Source organism: Trichoderma harzianum (assembly GCF_003025095.1).
Source record: "Trichoderma harzianum CBS 226.95 unplaced genomic scaffold M431scaffold_12, whole genome shotgun sequence".
In the NCBI taxonomy this organism is placed as follows: domain Eukaryota; kingdom Fungi; phylum Ascomycota; class Sordariomycetes; order Hypocreales; family Hypocreaceae; genus Trichoderma; species Trichoderma harzianum.
In genome coordinates this window covers 252,582-267,471 of record NW_020209260.1, presented here as the reverse complement: position 1 = coordinate 267,471, position 14,890 = coordinate 252,582, and the positions used below count along the sequence as shown (strand labels likewise).

General features: G+C 52.6%; 6 protein-coding genes across 6 annotated transcripts; 2 read left to right on the top strand and 4 right to left on the bottom strand.

Annotated features, from left to right (window-relative positions):
- Positions 1-1,720: 1,720 nt before the first annotated feature.
- M431DRAFT_93531 (hypothetical protein) lies at positions 1,721-2,209 on the bottom strand (the record flags this gene model as incomplete). The annotated part of the gene is made up of 2 exons (XM_024924487.1): positions 1,721-1,960; positions 2,027-2,209. 2 exons carry the CDS (start codon positions 2,207-2,209, stop codon positions 1,721-1,723), a joined length of 423 nt encoding a protein of 140 aa, XP_024770778.1.
- A 413-nt stretch (positions 2,210-2,622) lies between these two features.
- On the top strand, positions 2,623-4,180 carry M431DRAFT_93443 (hypothetical protein; the record flags this gene model as incomplete). The annotated part of the gene is made up of 2 exons (XM_024924477.1): positions 2,623-2,744; positions 2,977-4,180. 2 exons carry the CDS (start codon positions 2,623-2,625, stop codon positions 4,178-4,180), a joined length of 1,326 nt encoding a protein of 441 aa, XP_024770777.1.
- A 258-nt stretch (positions 4,181-4,438) lies between these two features.
- On the bottom strand, positions 4,439-5,367 carry M431DRAFT_484990 (hypothetical protein; the record flags this gene model as incomplete). Its single annotated transcript, XM_024916241.1, has 2 exons — positions 4,439-5,195; positions 5,252-5,367. The coding sequence occupies 2 exons, from the start codon at positions 5,365-5,367 to the stop codon at positions 4,439-4,441; spliced, it is 873 nt and encodes a 290-aa protein (XP_024770776.1).
- Positions 5,368-7,187: 1,820 nt separating this feature from the next.
- On the bottom strand, positions 7,188-9,234 carry M431DRAFT_8365 (hypothetical protein; the record flags this gene model as incomplete). The annotated part of the gene is made up of 10 exons (XM_024923334.1): positions 7,188-7,515; positions 7,571-7,731; positions 7,805-7,845; positions 7,906-8,016; positions 8,073-8,243; positions 8,385-8,465; positions 8,521-8,568; positions 8,631-8,798; positions 8,934-9,062; positions 9,129-9,234. 10 exons carry the CDS (start codon positions 9,232-9,234, stop codon positions 7,188-7,190), a joined length of 1,344 nt encoding a protein of 447 aa, XP_024770775.1.
- Positions 9,235-10,597: 1,363 nt separating this feature from the next.
- Positions 10,598-11,047, bottom strand: M431DRAFT_234368 (hypothetical protein). The gene has a single exon (XM_024913657.1). It carries the CDS (start codon positions 10,892-10,894, stop codon positions 10,667-10,669), a length of 228 nt encoding a protein of 75 aa, XP_024770774.1. The 5' UTR covers positions 10,895-11,047; the 3' UTR covers positions 10,598-10,666.
- Positions 11,048-11,200: 153 nt separating this feature from the next.
- On the top strand, positions 11,201-13,786 carry M431DRAFT_93537 (hypothetical protein; the record flags this gene model as incomplete). Its single annotated transcript, XM_024924488.1, has 1 exon — positions 11,201-13,786. One exon carries the CDS (start codon positions 11,201-11,203, stop codon positions 13,784-13,786), a length of 2,586 nt encoding a protein of 861 aa, XP_024770773.1.
- Positions 13,787-14,890: the final 1,104 nt, after the last annotated feature.

Genomic DNA, 14,890 nt, shown 5'->3' with positions numbered 1-14,890 from the left:
TAGTGGTGGCAGCAGTTCGCTGCGCGCTAGAGGAGCAATGCGATGCGCTTGGTTGCGGGTTTGCTGATTGGCGGTGCTCTAGGACATGAAGTGGCAGCTATAGACTTTTCAGAGTCAAGGCGAATTAGCATCCTACATGGCTTCCCATGGCGTAGCAACAGGGCGTACAAGACAAGAGCAAGGAACCGGCTCAAAGGACCCCTGATGTTCGAGGAACTTGGTGGCGGTTGGAGGGTTTTTGGAGGCGGGTCCGAGGATTCAAGGCGTTGGCCGAGACGGCACTTGGTGTCGACTCTGATTCTGACTCTGGGGATCGAGAAGCCAGGCGCTCGAGGTCGTTTCGTGGAAGGCGGAGGCTCGAATGTTTGCAGCAAGCAAACTGAGCAGATTCTCCTCGTGGCCGAAAGAGAGACGATGCGCCAAACCTTGTGCGCCCTCGAGCGGTTTGGTTTGATTTGGCGGGGAGCAAACCCACCTCTTTTTTGGCGGCCAAATTTCGTAGCGGGGTGCGATAACGATAACCCGTGGGCAATGGGCGAGGCGAAACGGGAATAGGAGGGACCATGGGCAAATTTTTAGGGGAGAAAAAAATCGTACATATGGAGTCAACTGTGCTAATGCTCTGCTGTGTTTAGCGTGCTACTAAACCACTGACAGTGTGCATGTGCAATGCAAAGTCAGGTGACTGTGATGAAGAAGAATCGGAGTGGTTCCGGCTTGGTATCTGCAGTGCAGAATGTACCTTTCGTAGTGGGTTTACGGGTATCTGATAGATAACATGGAATGTATCAGTAACGGCAATATTTCCTGTTATCACCACTGTTGTCATTCAACTATATTTTCTCTATCACCACCTAGCCTCTGTAAATAGAGACCTCTTGGGGACATCTTTTTGAACAAGCATGTAGCCAGTGCGTCTCGATACCACCCCAAGGGTTACCTTACACGCCATCATAGCAAGTACTAGGTACCCGTTGCACGCAGTGGAAAAGAAGGTGGCTGGCCAGCGCTTATTGCTTTATCCTCTGTGACATACTCGTACTCCGTACCTTAGTAGCACTCAACGAAAGATTTGATTAAAGCATGTCCCAGGCAATGTCGGTATTTGTGGCGGCCGTACCGGCATCTCCGTGACAGAGGGGTAGCTCACATGCTAATAATTCGATCAATCAGACGCCAGGCAATTGCAGCATTGTCAAACTCGTGCTGTTTATTAGCGACCTGCCACTATTGTGATAGCACCCGTACCTTACAGGCTCTCCCCCTCACCACGAGGCCTGATCTCATGGTGCAAGAATATGTAATGTATGTAACATGGAAACCCCATCTCATGACTGAAGATTTCTCGGCCCGTTATCTTCCAACTAGGCTATCTACATTTATTCAATGCATTTTTAAACAATAACGTTCGACGAGAACTAGCCGAAAGCAGTGACTCTCGGGTGAAGTGGTATTTCAGATGTGACTCGCCCAACAGACCAGACTGATGCTCTCACGAATATGGCCTAGTTGATATGCTGTTGCAGATCCCTTCGTTCTGGAAGGCTTCTCGAGCCAGTCAGCAAGGGTGCAGCGTGCTGCAAGATTAGCACATCTCCCCTTGATAGGCAGGGCAGATCATGCCTCCCATCATAGGCATGCAAGCACGTGAGGCCTTGCTCTGTCGCGACCATGAAATTGCTTCGTAAACTATCATCTACACACCGGGGGGGCTGCCGCTCTAGCTTGGGAGTGCTGTCTTGGGGAGGAGGCTCAAGATTGCCTCGGCCACGCTCTTGAAAGCCTCCATTTCCTCCTCGACTGTGCCGCCCATGCCCATGCTCTCTAAGCTGATGGAATTTGTCACGTAGACTGGGAGCTCAGTCTTTCGGGCGACCAGCTTTGCCACTCGTGTTGTAAACTCTAGGGATGACTCTGCGGAGAAGAGTGTAGTGGCGATTGCCTGCTGGTGATTGAATCTCTGGTATTGGCGTTAGTTTATACGTCTCTCAAGCTGTCATATTCGATACAAATATTCAAGACGTACATCGGGGAGCGCATAGACAAATGAGCCCATTGGCCTAGGGGCAGCAAAATCTTCCTGAGACACTGTTGTCAAGGATAGTAGAATGGCCTTGGCCTGGGTTGTGATGCGGATGAAAATGCGAGTATCCAAAGACCGCGGCAGCGGAATGGAGGCCTCAATGACCCTGTTTGAATCGGTGGCCATGACGAGTATTGAGAAATGTATTGTGTAGATGAAGTATATTCTCCCGAAACTGAGGAGTGAAGCGTCTGGTATCTCCAGTCAATAGCAGCGATGAGAAAGAGACTCAATGAAATCACATGATTCACCTTTGGTGAGAGTGAACCAAAGCTCACTATTACTAGCGCTGCTAAAAAAAAAGATAACACACCACCTAAACCATATTCCCCCACTAAGCAACTCGGTTACAAATTCAAAAAGGGCTCCAGAAAAACACCCGATTGCGGCGGCCCGGAAAAAAAGTAAAAGCAAAAATAGAAACCTTGTTTGATAGACCTTAACCTTGTTATTTCCCGGCCTCATCTCATCTCTCTCACCAACCAACACTCCTTCTCACCAACATGATCGCAGGACATCGTCGTTGAAGCAGGCTGAAGATGGATCACGACGGCGGGGCTACTTTGGCTGTGGCCGAGGAGAGCGCATGGGCCAGTGTGGATGGCGGCATGGACGACCCTGAAGAGATTCGGGTCATTTTTTGCGCGCTGGATTCGTTTGCGTGAGTACATTGAGTTGCGTGTCTTGTGTTTATTTCATGCGGATTGAATTTACCTCTCTGAATGGCTTCATGACTGTTGGAATGGACAGAGTACATGTACATTGGGGTCTTGTTGATAAGCTGCATTTCATCTCATACGACACATCCATCCTCATTGCAACCTCACATCACGTCAAATCACCTCACATCAATCGTTCTCACATAAAGAATGATGGCCTGACACCTTATCCAGACAATATGCCAAAGTCGCCCACTTCAACGTCACTCATCTTCGCCGCCGGTCCTTCTACGCCCTCCCTCAGGCTCACTGGAAGCTCCTCGCCGGGCCTCCCTTCAACTTCCTTGACACACTGGACAAGGTCGATGAGGCGATTGACACCAACGCCGTTTTGGCTCGGGCCATTCTCAAGTCAGGATTGACTTCATTCAATGCCCTACCTCCCAGTGCATCAGAGTCTGACCCGCCGGTCATGCCGCATGAGTGGGCTGGAGTAGCCAAGCATGCAGACATTGACAAGGCGAGAAGCACTCTCCGCCAGTTCTATCGCGACTGGACTGAAGCTGGCGCAGAGGAAAGGGCCGCATCATACGGCCCCGTGATGAGAGCTCTTGAAAAAGAGACCAAGGCGTCGGAGGGCAGGCGTTTGAAAGTACTAGTTCCAGGCGCGGGTTTGGGAAGACTGGTGTTTGAACTGTGCCGGGATGGCTATGAAGCTGAGGGAAATGAAATATCCTACCACCAGCTATTGGCATCATCGTACATTCTCAACGAATGCGCAAAAGCTGGAGAGCACACCATCTACCCATGGATACACACATTCTCCAACCACCAAACTCGGGAGAACCACCTCCGCAGCTACGCCGTACCCGACATCCACCCCGGCACCACCCTTCTCAACGCCCCCAACCTAGGCTCCATGTCCATGTGCGCCGCCGATTTCCTGTGCCTATACGGCGACGAAGACTACGAATCTTCCTACGATGCCGTCGCCAGCGTCTTCTTCCTCGACACGGCGCCCAATCTGATTCGATACCTCGAGGTCATCTACCACTGCCTCCGCCCCGGCGGCGTCCTCATCAACGTCGGCCCCCTGCTGTGGCACTTTGAGAACAACGCGCCGGGCAATCACGGGCACGACGATGACGGCGATGGCGAGCACGACTTTAACAACTCGTCTGGCATTGCTGATCCTGGGAGCTTTGAACTGAGCAACGATGAGGTTATGGCGCTGGTGGAGAAGTTGGGATTTGTGGTAGAGTCGATGGAGATGGGCCTCAGAGCGCCGTACATTCAGGATTCGGATAGCATGCTGCAGACGGTGTACAATGTGACGACGTGGGTGGCTCGCAAGCCGCTGGAAAAGGAAACGAGCGATGTGAAGAAGACAGACGTGGAGAAGGAAACGAACGATGTCAAGAACACACAACAGACATGACAAATAGAGGAACAAATGAACTACAAATGCCGTATAATGCGCGCCAATATTACATGTGTATTATACGAGGGAAAAAAGAAAGTGAAAAAAAGAAGACAGTAAATTGTTTAACCGGTCTGATGCGGTACTCATGCGGCACTATGTACAGCCATTATATCATACAAGTTTCTGGATATTCCCCATGCATGCGTGTCCTACTCCTTGTCTTGCTCATCCTCTCGCTCAAGCTCCAGCAGTTTCAAACGAAAAACCACAAAATTACAACTTTGACTGTTCTTCAACCAGCATCTCTCCACGAGACCACAAAGCACCACCGTCAATGGCAATAGCCTCGCCGTTTACGTGCGACCCAGCCCGACTCGTCAAGTACACCACAATACCCGCGATATCCTCCGGCCGTCCCAACCGGCGCATGGGGTTCGCCTTGGCAATCTTGTCCGCGCCGCCCGACAGCGCCAGCAAGCCGTTGGCCATCTTGCTAGGGAAGAAGCCCGGGCAGATGGAGTTTACGGTGATGCCGCGCGGGCCCAGCTCGAGCGCCAGGTTGCGGCCCAGGTGCAGCACGGCGGCCTTGCTGGCCGAGTAGCCGTACGTGCCCTGCTTGCCGAGGGTGCCGACGCCCAAGCCCGCGACGCTGGCGGTGATGAGCACGCGGCTGGGGTCGTCGAGCGAGGCCTGCTTCTGGAGCAGCGGGGTGAAGACGCGGACCGTGTTGAAGACGGCTTTGACGTTGAGGTCCATGACTTTTGCAAAGGCTTGATCGGGGTGCGTGTCAAAGGCCTCGCCCCAGGTCGCTCCCGCGTTGGCAAACAGGATGTCGACGTGGTCGGTGTGCTTGCTCACTGCGGCGAGAAGGCTGTTGACGCCGTCCATGGTGGCCGAGTCGGCGGGCACGGAGATTGCCGTGGCGTCGGCGGCGCGGCCGGGCAGCGCGTTGAGGACCTTGCATGCCTCTTCGCAGGCGGCGGCTTTGCGGGAGGAGATGAAGACCTTGGAGCAGCCGGCCTGCATGAAGCTGTTTTTTGGCGGGTTAGCTGGCTTTTGCTATATAGGAGACATGGAGAAGCTCACGCTGATGCTGCGTGCAGGCCGAGGCCGCGAGAGCCGCCCGTTACGACGGCGACCTTGCCCTTGAGGGAGAAGAGCGAAGGGAAGTCCTCCAGAGTGGCCTCGACGGCGGCTGACATTGTGGCAGATTGATGTTGAGGAAGAGAGTGAAGCGATGTGGTTCTTCAAGTTAGACGCGTATTTGGAAAAAAAGGGATGCAATTGATCAACCAAAAAGCGTATATCCACGAAGGAAAAAAAAAAAGAGGCAAACAGGGTATATAATTCAAAATGAAGAATGCAAAGAAGAAGAAGCGGAGGACTTTATCTTTCTTCTAACATGGCCACTACAAGACGGTTTTAAACGTCAAAAGGTGTTGCCCCCCCTTGTCCCTAGATCCTCGGTGTAGATGCAAGTGGACACCGCCCAAAACCAGAAAAAAAGATACGGCACCAAGTACCTCTGCCGCCAAATTTCGCGGAAGAGGTACTTGTGAGCCCAGTAATTGCGGGGGAAGATGCCGAGGCACAGGAAGAGACGGCCCGGGGGGGAGGCTGACATATCAAGATCTGCTTGGTTTTTTTTTCCCCTTCTTTTTTTTTTCTGGGGTATTTTAGATCTGGCACTACCGAACGACTAATCTTCGATGGCGGTATGCTTTTTTTTGGGTGAGAGTGGTATGGTGATGAAATGTGCGGGGGATGCTTATGAGGGATTGATTTGAGGTTTGGTGTTGTTTTGGTGAGAGATTGTTCGGCTGGGAAGAGGTGGGAAGAGATGGATGTCTTGGGAACTGAGACTGGATTGCGCGCGAGGGCTCAGCCGGTGAGGGAGGTGGTGTATAGGGCTATTAATAGAGATATGGCTCAGAATACTCTGTGCTACATCTATAAATGATCACGATAAGCTGTCAATAATTTATTCTTTAAGGGCGACCCTTGGATTGTTACTATACAATGAACTCAACACAAGTGTAGTGATGATCAGCTCCAGTGAAATAAATCCGACGCAGCCGAAATGCAAGCCAAAAAGCTCTACTATTGCCATTCATTTCTGCATATAAATGGCAGCTTTCTAGAAGGAATGTTGCTACCCTCTTTTTCTCCATGGTGCCTGAGCTGACACGCCGATCCCCATTCACTCTGGTCTAGCTCACCAGGTTGGATGGCAGCCTTCAATGGCATCGAATTTCTTTCCAGCTGTGTCACAGTGTACCACATGTAATCTTGCCATCCCAACACTTACAACTGAAAAAGTCATACTATAGCAACGATTTGGTATCTCATATTCTGACTCATGTCAAGCAGCAGTTAAATACATCATCTCCTCCAAAGCACTCAGCAGCAACATCAAGCTTTCGACAATATGCATTGAGACTGTACATCAAAATATATGCCGTGAAGGGAAAAAAAAGGGGACACATAAAAACATGTCAATATACCCAATGTATAGAATAATAAGGAGAAATCATGCATCCTGATGATATCCAGCCGGCCCGGCTAGCCGAGCAATAAATGTGTGTGTCCTGTTTCCACCACATGGGCCAAAGCAAGCGAATGCAATCTACCCCCCGTAAGCGCGGCTGAAACTCTACGCTTCCAGTCAAGCCTTCACGGCTTCAAACGGAAAACTGATTAGGCACTGCAAAGCAACGAGACGCCGAAGAAGAAAATAAAATATGCTTGCTGGTTGTGGCCGTAATGCTGTGCTTTAAAAAAATGGCATCTCGAGATGCCGGGGGGATACCCATGCTGTAATACCAGCTTAAGATTGCCAGGCACAGGTTTTGCAGGAATCTTGTGACATCGTGGGATATCTGTTTCCGAGGAACGTATTTTGTGGATGGGTACACTGCCATTGGTGAGGCGGCTCCATCGAATGCGATGCGCTCGAGGTGTGCGCAACCGCTTGAGATGATAAAAACGTGTCTGTGCCAGCCATCAGCTTTCCCCCGGGGTCTTACCGATGCCGCTGCTTCTGGTGGTTCTTTTTGTTCCAGCAGTGGTTTACGGCATCGCTAACAAGTTCCCAGTCATTGTACACAATTGATCCGATGAAAAACACCTTGACGTTGTGTTCTACCGTGACCAGCTTTGAGTAGTTGACGCGGGATTCTTTTGAGAGCTTCTCGCCCTCTTCTTTCATCTCGACCCGAACGGGGGGAAAGCCTAGCTTTGGCTCCTTATCAAGTAGTCGTGGCTTGCTGCCGCGCTCATGGATGATACCATGCTTGTCAGCCTTGACACCTTTCTTTTTGCAGGCTTTGCCACCGTACGTCAGGATAGGTCTGTCAACCGTTAGAATGACCACTCAAGAAGGGAGGGGGCTTGATATGAACATACACGCAGGTGCAATGGCCCTGATCGTTTGCTATCACGATAAAGCGCCGGAAACCAACAAAAAACTTTGTTCCGAAGCGGTTCTGGATTTCATGTTTGCCGGACACGCTTGGAGCGCCTTCGGAGCTGGCGCCTTGCGGCTCCGACCAATGGACTTTAAATATCTTCCCAGAATTACTGTTAGCAGACTCATTCTATCTCCAGACGTCGGGGCAGGGCCTTGGTTGCAGTACACACCTCGCCTGGTTGAAACTTGCTGGACGGTTCAACTCGATAACCTAGTCTTAAGCATCAGCTCTACTGGTGCGTGCCATGCAAAAATGATTACCAAAACCTACGTGGATCTAGCTCTTCCAATGGCTCCTCGAGTGCCGCAATGTGATAACTGCCTGCTCCTGACTGAGCCTTTGGCGTAGGCGGGCCCTCGTCTTCGTCGTCGTCATATTGAGCTGCATAGCGCAATTAGCTTCAGCGTGATGTAAAAAATAGCGGAAGAGCATCATACCATAAGCCGATGCTGATGACTCTCCAGCATTCGCATATGCGTACGCATTGTAGTCCTGGCTCTCCGCTATAGTGTTTGCCAACTCGTCGTCTTCGTGATCTTGGTCAGGGCTGTGCTTTCGCTGGTCGTAATGGTTCCGCTCGTCGTACCCATGCAGTGGTCGGTCTCGGTCTGGCAACAATTTTCAGCATTGAACCAAGGAAATGAAGAACTGGAAAAATTGTAATAAATTGACGGAAAAATTGAAGATTGAAAAAAAATAAAGGAACCAAGGACGAGGGGCTGAGATAGAGCATTTGTGGGCGCACTCACCAGCTGCGTGATTCTCAGCTGATCGGTCTTCTCTTGCACCGTACACGGGAGCCGATTGAGAGTCTACCCCGCCAACAAAATCTTGTCAGTCAGTCAATCGCCGACAGCGGTGGGATATTGGCCATTGGCTATATACCTGATGTCGACGGCTGGTAGTACTGCGCATCGGATGATCCGTGGACGTCTAGTTATGAGATATCCTGTGAATGACTGGAGCATTATTTCGCTGCAGCTGCGACAACTTACATTGGCTTGCCATGTAATCGTACTGCCCCGCCTGGGACACATGTAACGACTCTGCCGTCGAGGTTCTGTAGGCGCCTTGAGCCGAGTCCTCATCGTGGGAGCCTGTGCGGTGCCGGTGCTTGCTCTTGGGCCTGCCGGATTTCGAGTTTGACAAATGATCTTCGGATACTGCAAAGGCACTCTCCAACGTCAGTCACCCAATTATCACGTATACGCATGCCGATCGTGGCCCGCCACACAAGCTCCAGAGAGTTTGTCACGGCGCAACCAGTGCGACTTGGTAGGTAAGTGGATAAAACGCACTTGAGCCATCATAGTCGGTGGTGAGGCCTTTGAGGCCCTCGGTTATGTCGTTGATCGTTGTGTCTCGCGGAGTTTGCGCATGAGCGGCGGCGGCCGAGTCGTGCTGGTCCCAGTCATAGTCGTAATTCCCTAACAAGTATCACACAGGTGTTGGCGGTGATGAGAAATGTCAAGCGCGGGGAGGGTCTTTCGCACCTTCAGAATCCTGGCGAAAACGATAGTAGCGGTGGTGGTTCTCATCCAAAACCCAGTCGGACCAGCTGCCCCATTGATGGGATTTTGACTTGGACCCGTGGTACATTGTGGCATTTTGCGCCCAGAGCAGCGCGGGAAAGCTACAAGATCATCCGGCGCTTTGTGCTGGACGGCGCAAAGGACCGGGTGAAGCCCGAATGGTCTGAGCACAGGCACAGGCGCAAAGCACCTCTGGTCGAGGCAGGCGGACGGAGGGGACGGGTTGCAAGGCCGGACGCAATGCGGAATCCAAGGCCTTTTAAGAATGATTGCAAGCGGCAGCAGACGCAGAAGAAGCAAAAAAGCAACCAGCTCCAGCTCCAGGTCCAGCACCAGCGCGAGATGATAAACAGCGACGGGCGGGAGGGGAACGTTTGGGCCTGTTCCTATGGCCCAGATTGGCGCGAGCCTCCGTGGGTCGTCCACTTGCTTCCTGGCCCGAGTGCTCCCCGGGCCTGTTGGTATGCTTGTATTGGGTGGTGCCGCAAGGTTGAGTGAGTGGATTGCTGCGAGCTGCTGCTAGCAAAGCAAGCTGCGGCGCTGGCGGATAGGATTATGGAGACATCTGGCATGCATCGCTGGGCGCTTGTTTAGCTACATTACCTCGAGCTGCCGCCGCCGCTGCTGGGCAGATCAAGTCAATGGCCATGGCGTGGCGTCCATGTATACTCGTAAGAGAGCACATAAGGTCGACAGCGCAGACAAGGGTCTCTCCGGCTAATGGGCAGCTTTTCTGCGCGCAAAATGCATCCTGACGTTGGCCAGCAGTCGCATTGCGCTATGGGACGATCTCTGAGGCCCGTGGAGGCGGCCCCGATTCGGAGGTGGTGTGCGGCTTTGTGCGGTTTTCGCTGAGCTGGGTTTCTCTTGTGTCTGGTCTTCAATGTTGCCTGCATATTGCCAGCTGGATTTCGCCCCAGCCAGCTAAGCCAAGCCAACGCTGGGTGTCAGCGAGCGTAGTACCTTGGCTGCTCGTACATCAATACTGAGACATGATGAGACAGCGGCCAGTCAAGTCCGTCCGTCACAAAACCAGCAGACAATGACGACGAGACCCCATTCCCACCATGGAGCACTCACTCAATAGACGCAAAGCACTGCTGGGGATCGCCCATCTCCGCCATGCACCTTGGCCTGCAGCCCTTCGGTCCAAGGCCCTGTCAGGTGGCTCGGCCGCAGGAGCCCCAGCGCTGAGCGACGGCCAGGTGTTTTGCTCTCGTATCCTCGCAGATGCAGGCCGTATGGTGGAAAAGACTAGTCGATTTTGCCATGCGGGTCGAAGGTCGATGGTGATGATGTCGAGGTAGAGTGACATGCCCGGTTGGGGCTGGCACAGACCGTGGGCGCCGCTAGGGACGGAAAGCCCCGCGCGCGGTGGAGCTTCAGCGCTGCTAACCCACTGTCTAGTGGCCGGACTGTGCTCGCCGACGCTCTGTAGGGCTAGCGGGTTAGCGGGCTGGTGCTACGCTGTGGGTGACGCTTGATACGCTGCAGAACCGCTAGCGCGCCGGGGAGGCGTCGACGACAGTGCTAGCACCTGCTGCCACAGGGGAGCCACAGGGGATTCGACCAACCGCTGGCGCGCTGGGCCATGCTCTGGCTGGCGCTATTCGCTGCCAGTCAGATGGATGCTGAGCCGGGCAGCTTGAGCTCTCCATGCAAGCAAACATACGGCCCACGTTTACTCTCGCAGTTTCACGACAAGACACACTTGCCTGCTCACTCATATGTGGCCGCAAACCAGAGAGCTTTCCTGGCTCATCCTGCTCGTCTGAAGCGACGTGTGTTTTGCCACTGTGGACGCCCGATTTTCATTCGCACGCAGATACACATTGGATGCAGCTAGATGAGCCGCGTCGGTCCCGCTGCTCGTCATCTCTAGGTCCAGCCCACAGAGCCTCGTCTGGCCGCGATCCGACACCTCTCGCATCCTGTCACGCCTCACCGACGTTGGATGTCATCGAGACGGAAAGATGATCAGCGATGGGCAATGCTGAGCGTTGAGCCACTGCCAGCATACTCGAGCCGCCTCCATGGACGCCGCCGTACAGGGACCAGCCAGCCCAGGCAATACGTCTCTGGGCGATCCCATCAGCACCGGCAGCATGGACGGCTCTACGGACGTGTCACTCGTCACGTTTGCTGCCGCCGCATCATCCCACGAGGACGAGGACTTTAAAGAGAGCGACCGCTGGAGGCTCCATAGCGACACGTCGACGATATCCAGCAGGGTCACCACGCCCGATCCCGTCGTGTCGAGCCCGCCACTGACTCCCTTCGCCTCGGCTGGCAGTCGGACGCCTCTTCCCGGCAGGATTTCCAATGTCTTCTCTCCTCTTCCTCTTCTACCTCCCGCATTTCCTCCTCGGCGAGGGACGGAACGGGGTCGCGGGAGAGGACGTGGCGGAGCAAGGGGAGCCAGTCGACTTCTGCCGAGGAGCCCGAACGAGGCTACCCGATCCCATCAGCCCAACCCGGCAGAATCATCTCGATATGGGCCTATTCGACCTCCGTTGCCTACCAGCAGTACTGGCATGGCCCAGCCATCGTCACCGTTCCCATTACTTGTCGAGCGGGACAGAAGCGATGATAGTCACAGAGCTCGACGCCTCGGCGTCCCTCCTCACCCGCCGCCACCACCTCCGCCGCCGCTCAACTCTCCTCCACTTACTTCCTCCTCTTACTTTTCTAACCTCCCGACGATGAGCAGGCCGGACCTTAGCCTGGCCGACAACAATTACGCACCACCACCTTCATCTCAGGCATCCGTCAGCACGCAGCAGTTGATCCAGTCTGCTCCTGGTTTTTCAATCAATAATTATGTGCGACCACGACCGTCCCGAGGTAAACGGAACTCGGGACGGTCCTATCGTCGGCGGAGTAATGGCCCTGAGGATGAAGCACTAACTTTTTCATCGAACAGACTTGAAGATGATGAGACTTGGAGCTCTTCATCTTCATCTAATGAAGATCCAATCGCCTATCGTAATGCTAGGCAGTTCCCTCCCCAGCTTCCCGCTGGCCCGTCCTATGGGCCATCTGCCCCTCGGAGCAGATCCTCTGCGGCAAATCAAATCACGGCATGGGTATCACAATACGAAAAGTCGAGGAGTCCAACCAGATCTCGATCGAGATTGGGTGACATTTCTGCAGTTTTACATCCCACTGACACCGAGTCACACCTAGATGACTCTTTGCATTCCAATGATTCATCCCATGGTGAAATAGAAATGCTGTGGCAGCAATTGAAAGAGAAGAGAGCTAAACTAAGTGGCACAAGGGCAGAGATGCGGTCCAGGAGAAAGGCGCTGCGGCAAAAGAGGCGTGAGAAGGATGCAGCCGACAATGCCTTTATGAGTGTCGTGCGGCCTGTGCTGATCAGCCGAGGAGATCTGTTTCAGGCCCATTCTAGCCTCTTTGAATCGCGGCTGGAGAAGATGCAGCAGTTGAGAGATGACTACCAAGTTCTGGAATCTAGCTATGAGACGCTCGAGGCCATGTTGGACGAGGAAGAGCGTGATCTCAGCATCCTTGAAACGCGCTTCTTCAGCATCTTGGCGGCTGGCCAAACCAAAGAAGAGCGTCAGCTCGACGTCTCCAGCGATTCTGGTGCTGCCAACTTCAACATTGATCAGGTGGAAATACCATATGAGCTCAGAGGCATATCTCCGTTCGGCCCCGTCGAAGACCCACATCCCTTGTATGTTGATTTAACATCAACGGTGGGATATCTGGGGAATGCTCGGGATGAATATGCAGACCTCCTCTCCACCAAAGAGCAATACGAGGAAGAGCAGCTGCTGAAAAAGACGACCAATCAGAAGACCCCGGATGAGCTAGACATGAAGGAATTCTTTGACGAGTTCCCATCCGAAGAGGAGCGGATGGTTGGCGTAATAACCAACCTCGAATCCCAAGTGAGTCGCCTCAGGAAGATTTGCGAAGACAGGGGAATCATGAAGAAGCACATGTCCGTCAAGATGGAGTACGCACTAGATCCACAGATCAAGTATGAAGATCTAGATCTCGACGACGAACAGGTAATCCTCAGCAGTCGCAAGACATTGGGCCATGCCGAGTTCAATGAATTACTGTCTCAGCCAGACCATGTGCTAGCTGATGAGCCACTCACCCCACTGGGAGCTCTCAAAGCAGCCATCCGACTCCCGAATCACCATCCCGAGAAGGGTGTGAAGAAGAGGCTGGCGTCCAAGGAGTATGCCATTGACAATCTCATGCGAGAGTGTGACGGCGGGAAGAAAGCCGACTATGTGAATCGGTGGCTGCTTCATCAACTGCGACTGTCCCCGCTCAATGCCGTGCTTCTGCGGTCCACTTTCCAAGCAAGCCGCTCTCTCAAAATTCGAGACATGTGGCGCTGGCAGTGCGACGTAATGCATTATTGGTGGCGTGATAACACCATGTCTCTGACGGATGGCTTCTTCAAACCCATAACCAGCGACAATTCGGAATACTCAACTCGCCAGGGATCGCCCCAGCTGTCGCGGGCCGCATCTGACGGTGGTCCTAGGCATGTCTATCAGCAACATGAGCTAATTGATAACAGCGATGCCATGACTGAATATGGCGAAAGCTTCCAAATGAGCTCATTGTTATGATTTTCTTTCGTTTCGCCCTTTTTTTCTGTTCTTTTTATATCTGTTTAGCTCGTGCTTACGGAGGCCTTGTTCTTTCTTCTTCCTATTTCCTTTATCAACAGCGATTTTTGAGCTGATTTGCCAGATAGGTCCAGTTTTTGTTTTTTTGCTTTTTGACTTTTTGCTTTATGGAATGTTGGTGTTTAGGCATGATGTTCAAGACATGGTGAAGCAATTTTGGATTGGATAGATGGAAAACGTACCCTAGGTTGGCCTTTTGCACACTCAGGCACATTTAGCTTGAGCTCTAGACGGAGGCAGAAAAAAAGTGATACCCCCTTCCCCCTTTACCCCTTTTCTCTCTCTTTCGAAAAACTCTTCTTTCCTCTTCTCTCCGTCTTCCCCTCCGTCTTCCATCTGTTCGGATATCTTCCGTTTTCTTGTCTGTCTCTACTTGAGATCAGCGATTTATGAGCGTATTACATTTTCACTCGGCGGTATTTCGCAAAGTATCATCTTCTTTCTTCCTTGTGTGTCTGGCAGGCCCAGCTGTCGAAATCAACTCTCTGTCCCTTTCTTCATTCCCCAGCCTCTCTACCTATTCCAATCTCATCAGGTCACCGTTTTTTCTTGTTTTTTCTCAGCTCTCTTTTCTTTTGGGAGGGACTCAAATAAAACCGAACCACCGGATGGCGATGTGTGCTTTTACAGGATGATGAACCTGCTGGTGTTTCCTTCGATTCCGTCTGTCCTGCCTTTTCTCTATCCTCCATACATAACCTTCGTCGCCCTTGACAAATGACTAGCTCCCGTGAAGCCAAACCGGACCGATCCTCGTCTGCTCAAGAATATGGAGCCCAGTCTCCACCTCGCGAAGCCGTGGTGAGACAAGCTTCTCTTTTTGTCGAGCGGCAGTGTGGAGCAGATTCTGGCGCAAAGTACCGGTACACCACGACCAACATGGTGGTTTGACTAGTCCGAGTGGCCGCAGAAGGTCGCATCACGTTTATTCACGGGATATGCAGATGCTCGGCTTCGGGCTGTTGGTGCTAACGATTCAATTCGCATGCAGCTTAGGCCTTCTGCACTCATATCCGCAAGTCGCATAGTGACAATGCATGTGAT

Bases quoted from the DNA above. Each gene is read 5' to 3' on its own strand.
- M431DRAFT_234368 (XM_024913657.1), bottom strand. From the start codon at position 10,894: ATGAGTGAGCAGGCAAGTGTGTCTTGTCGTGAAACTGCGAGAGTAAAC.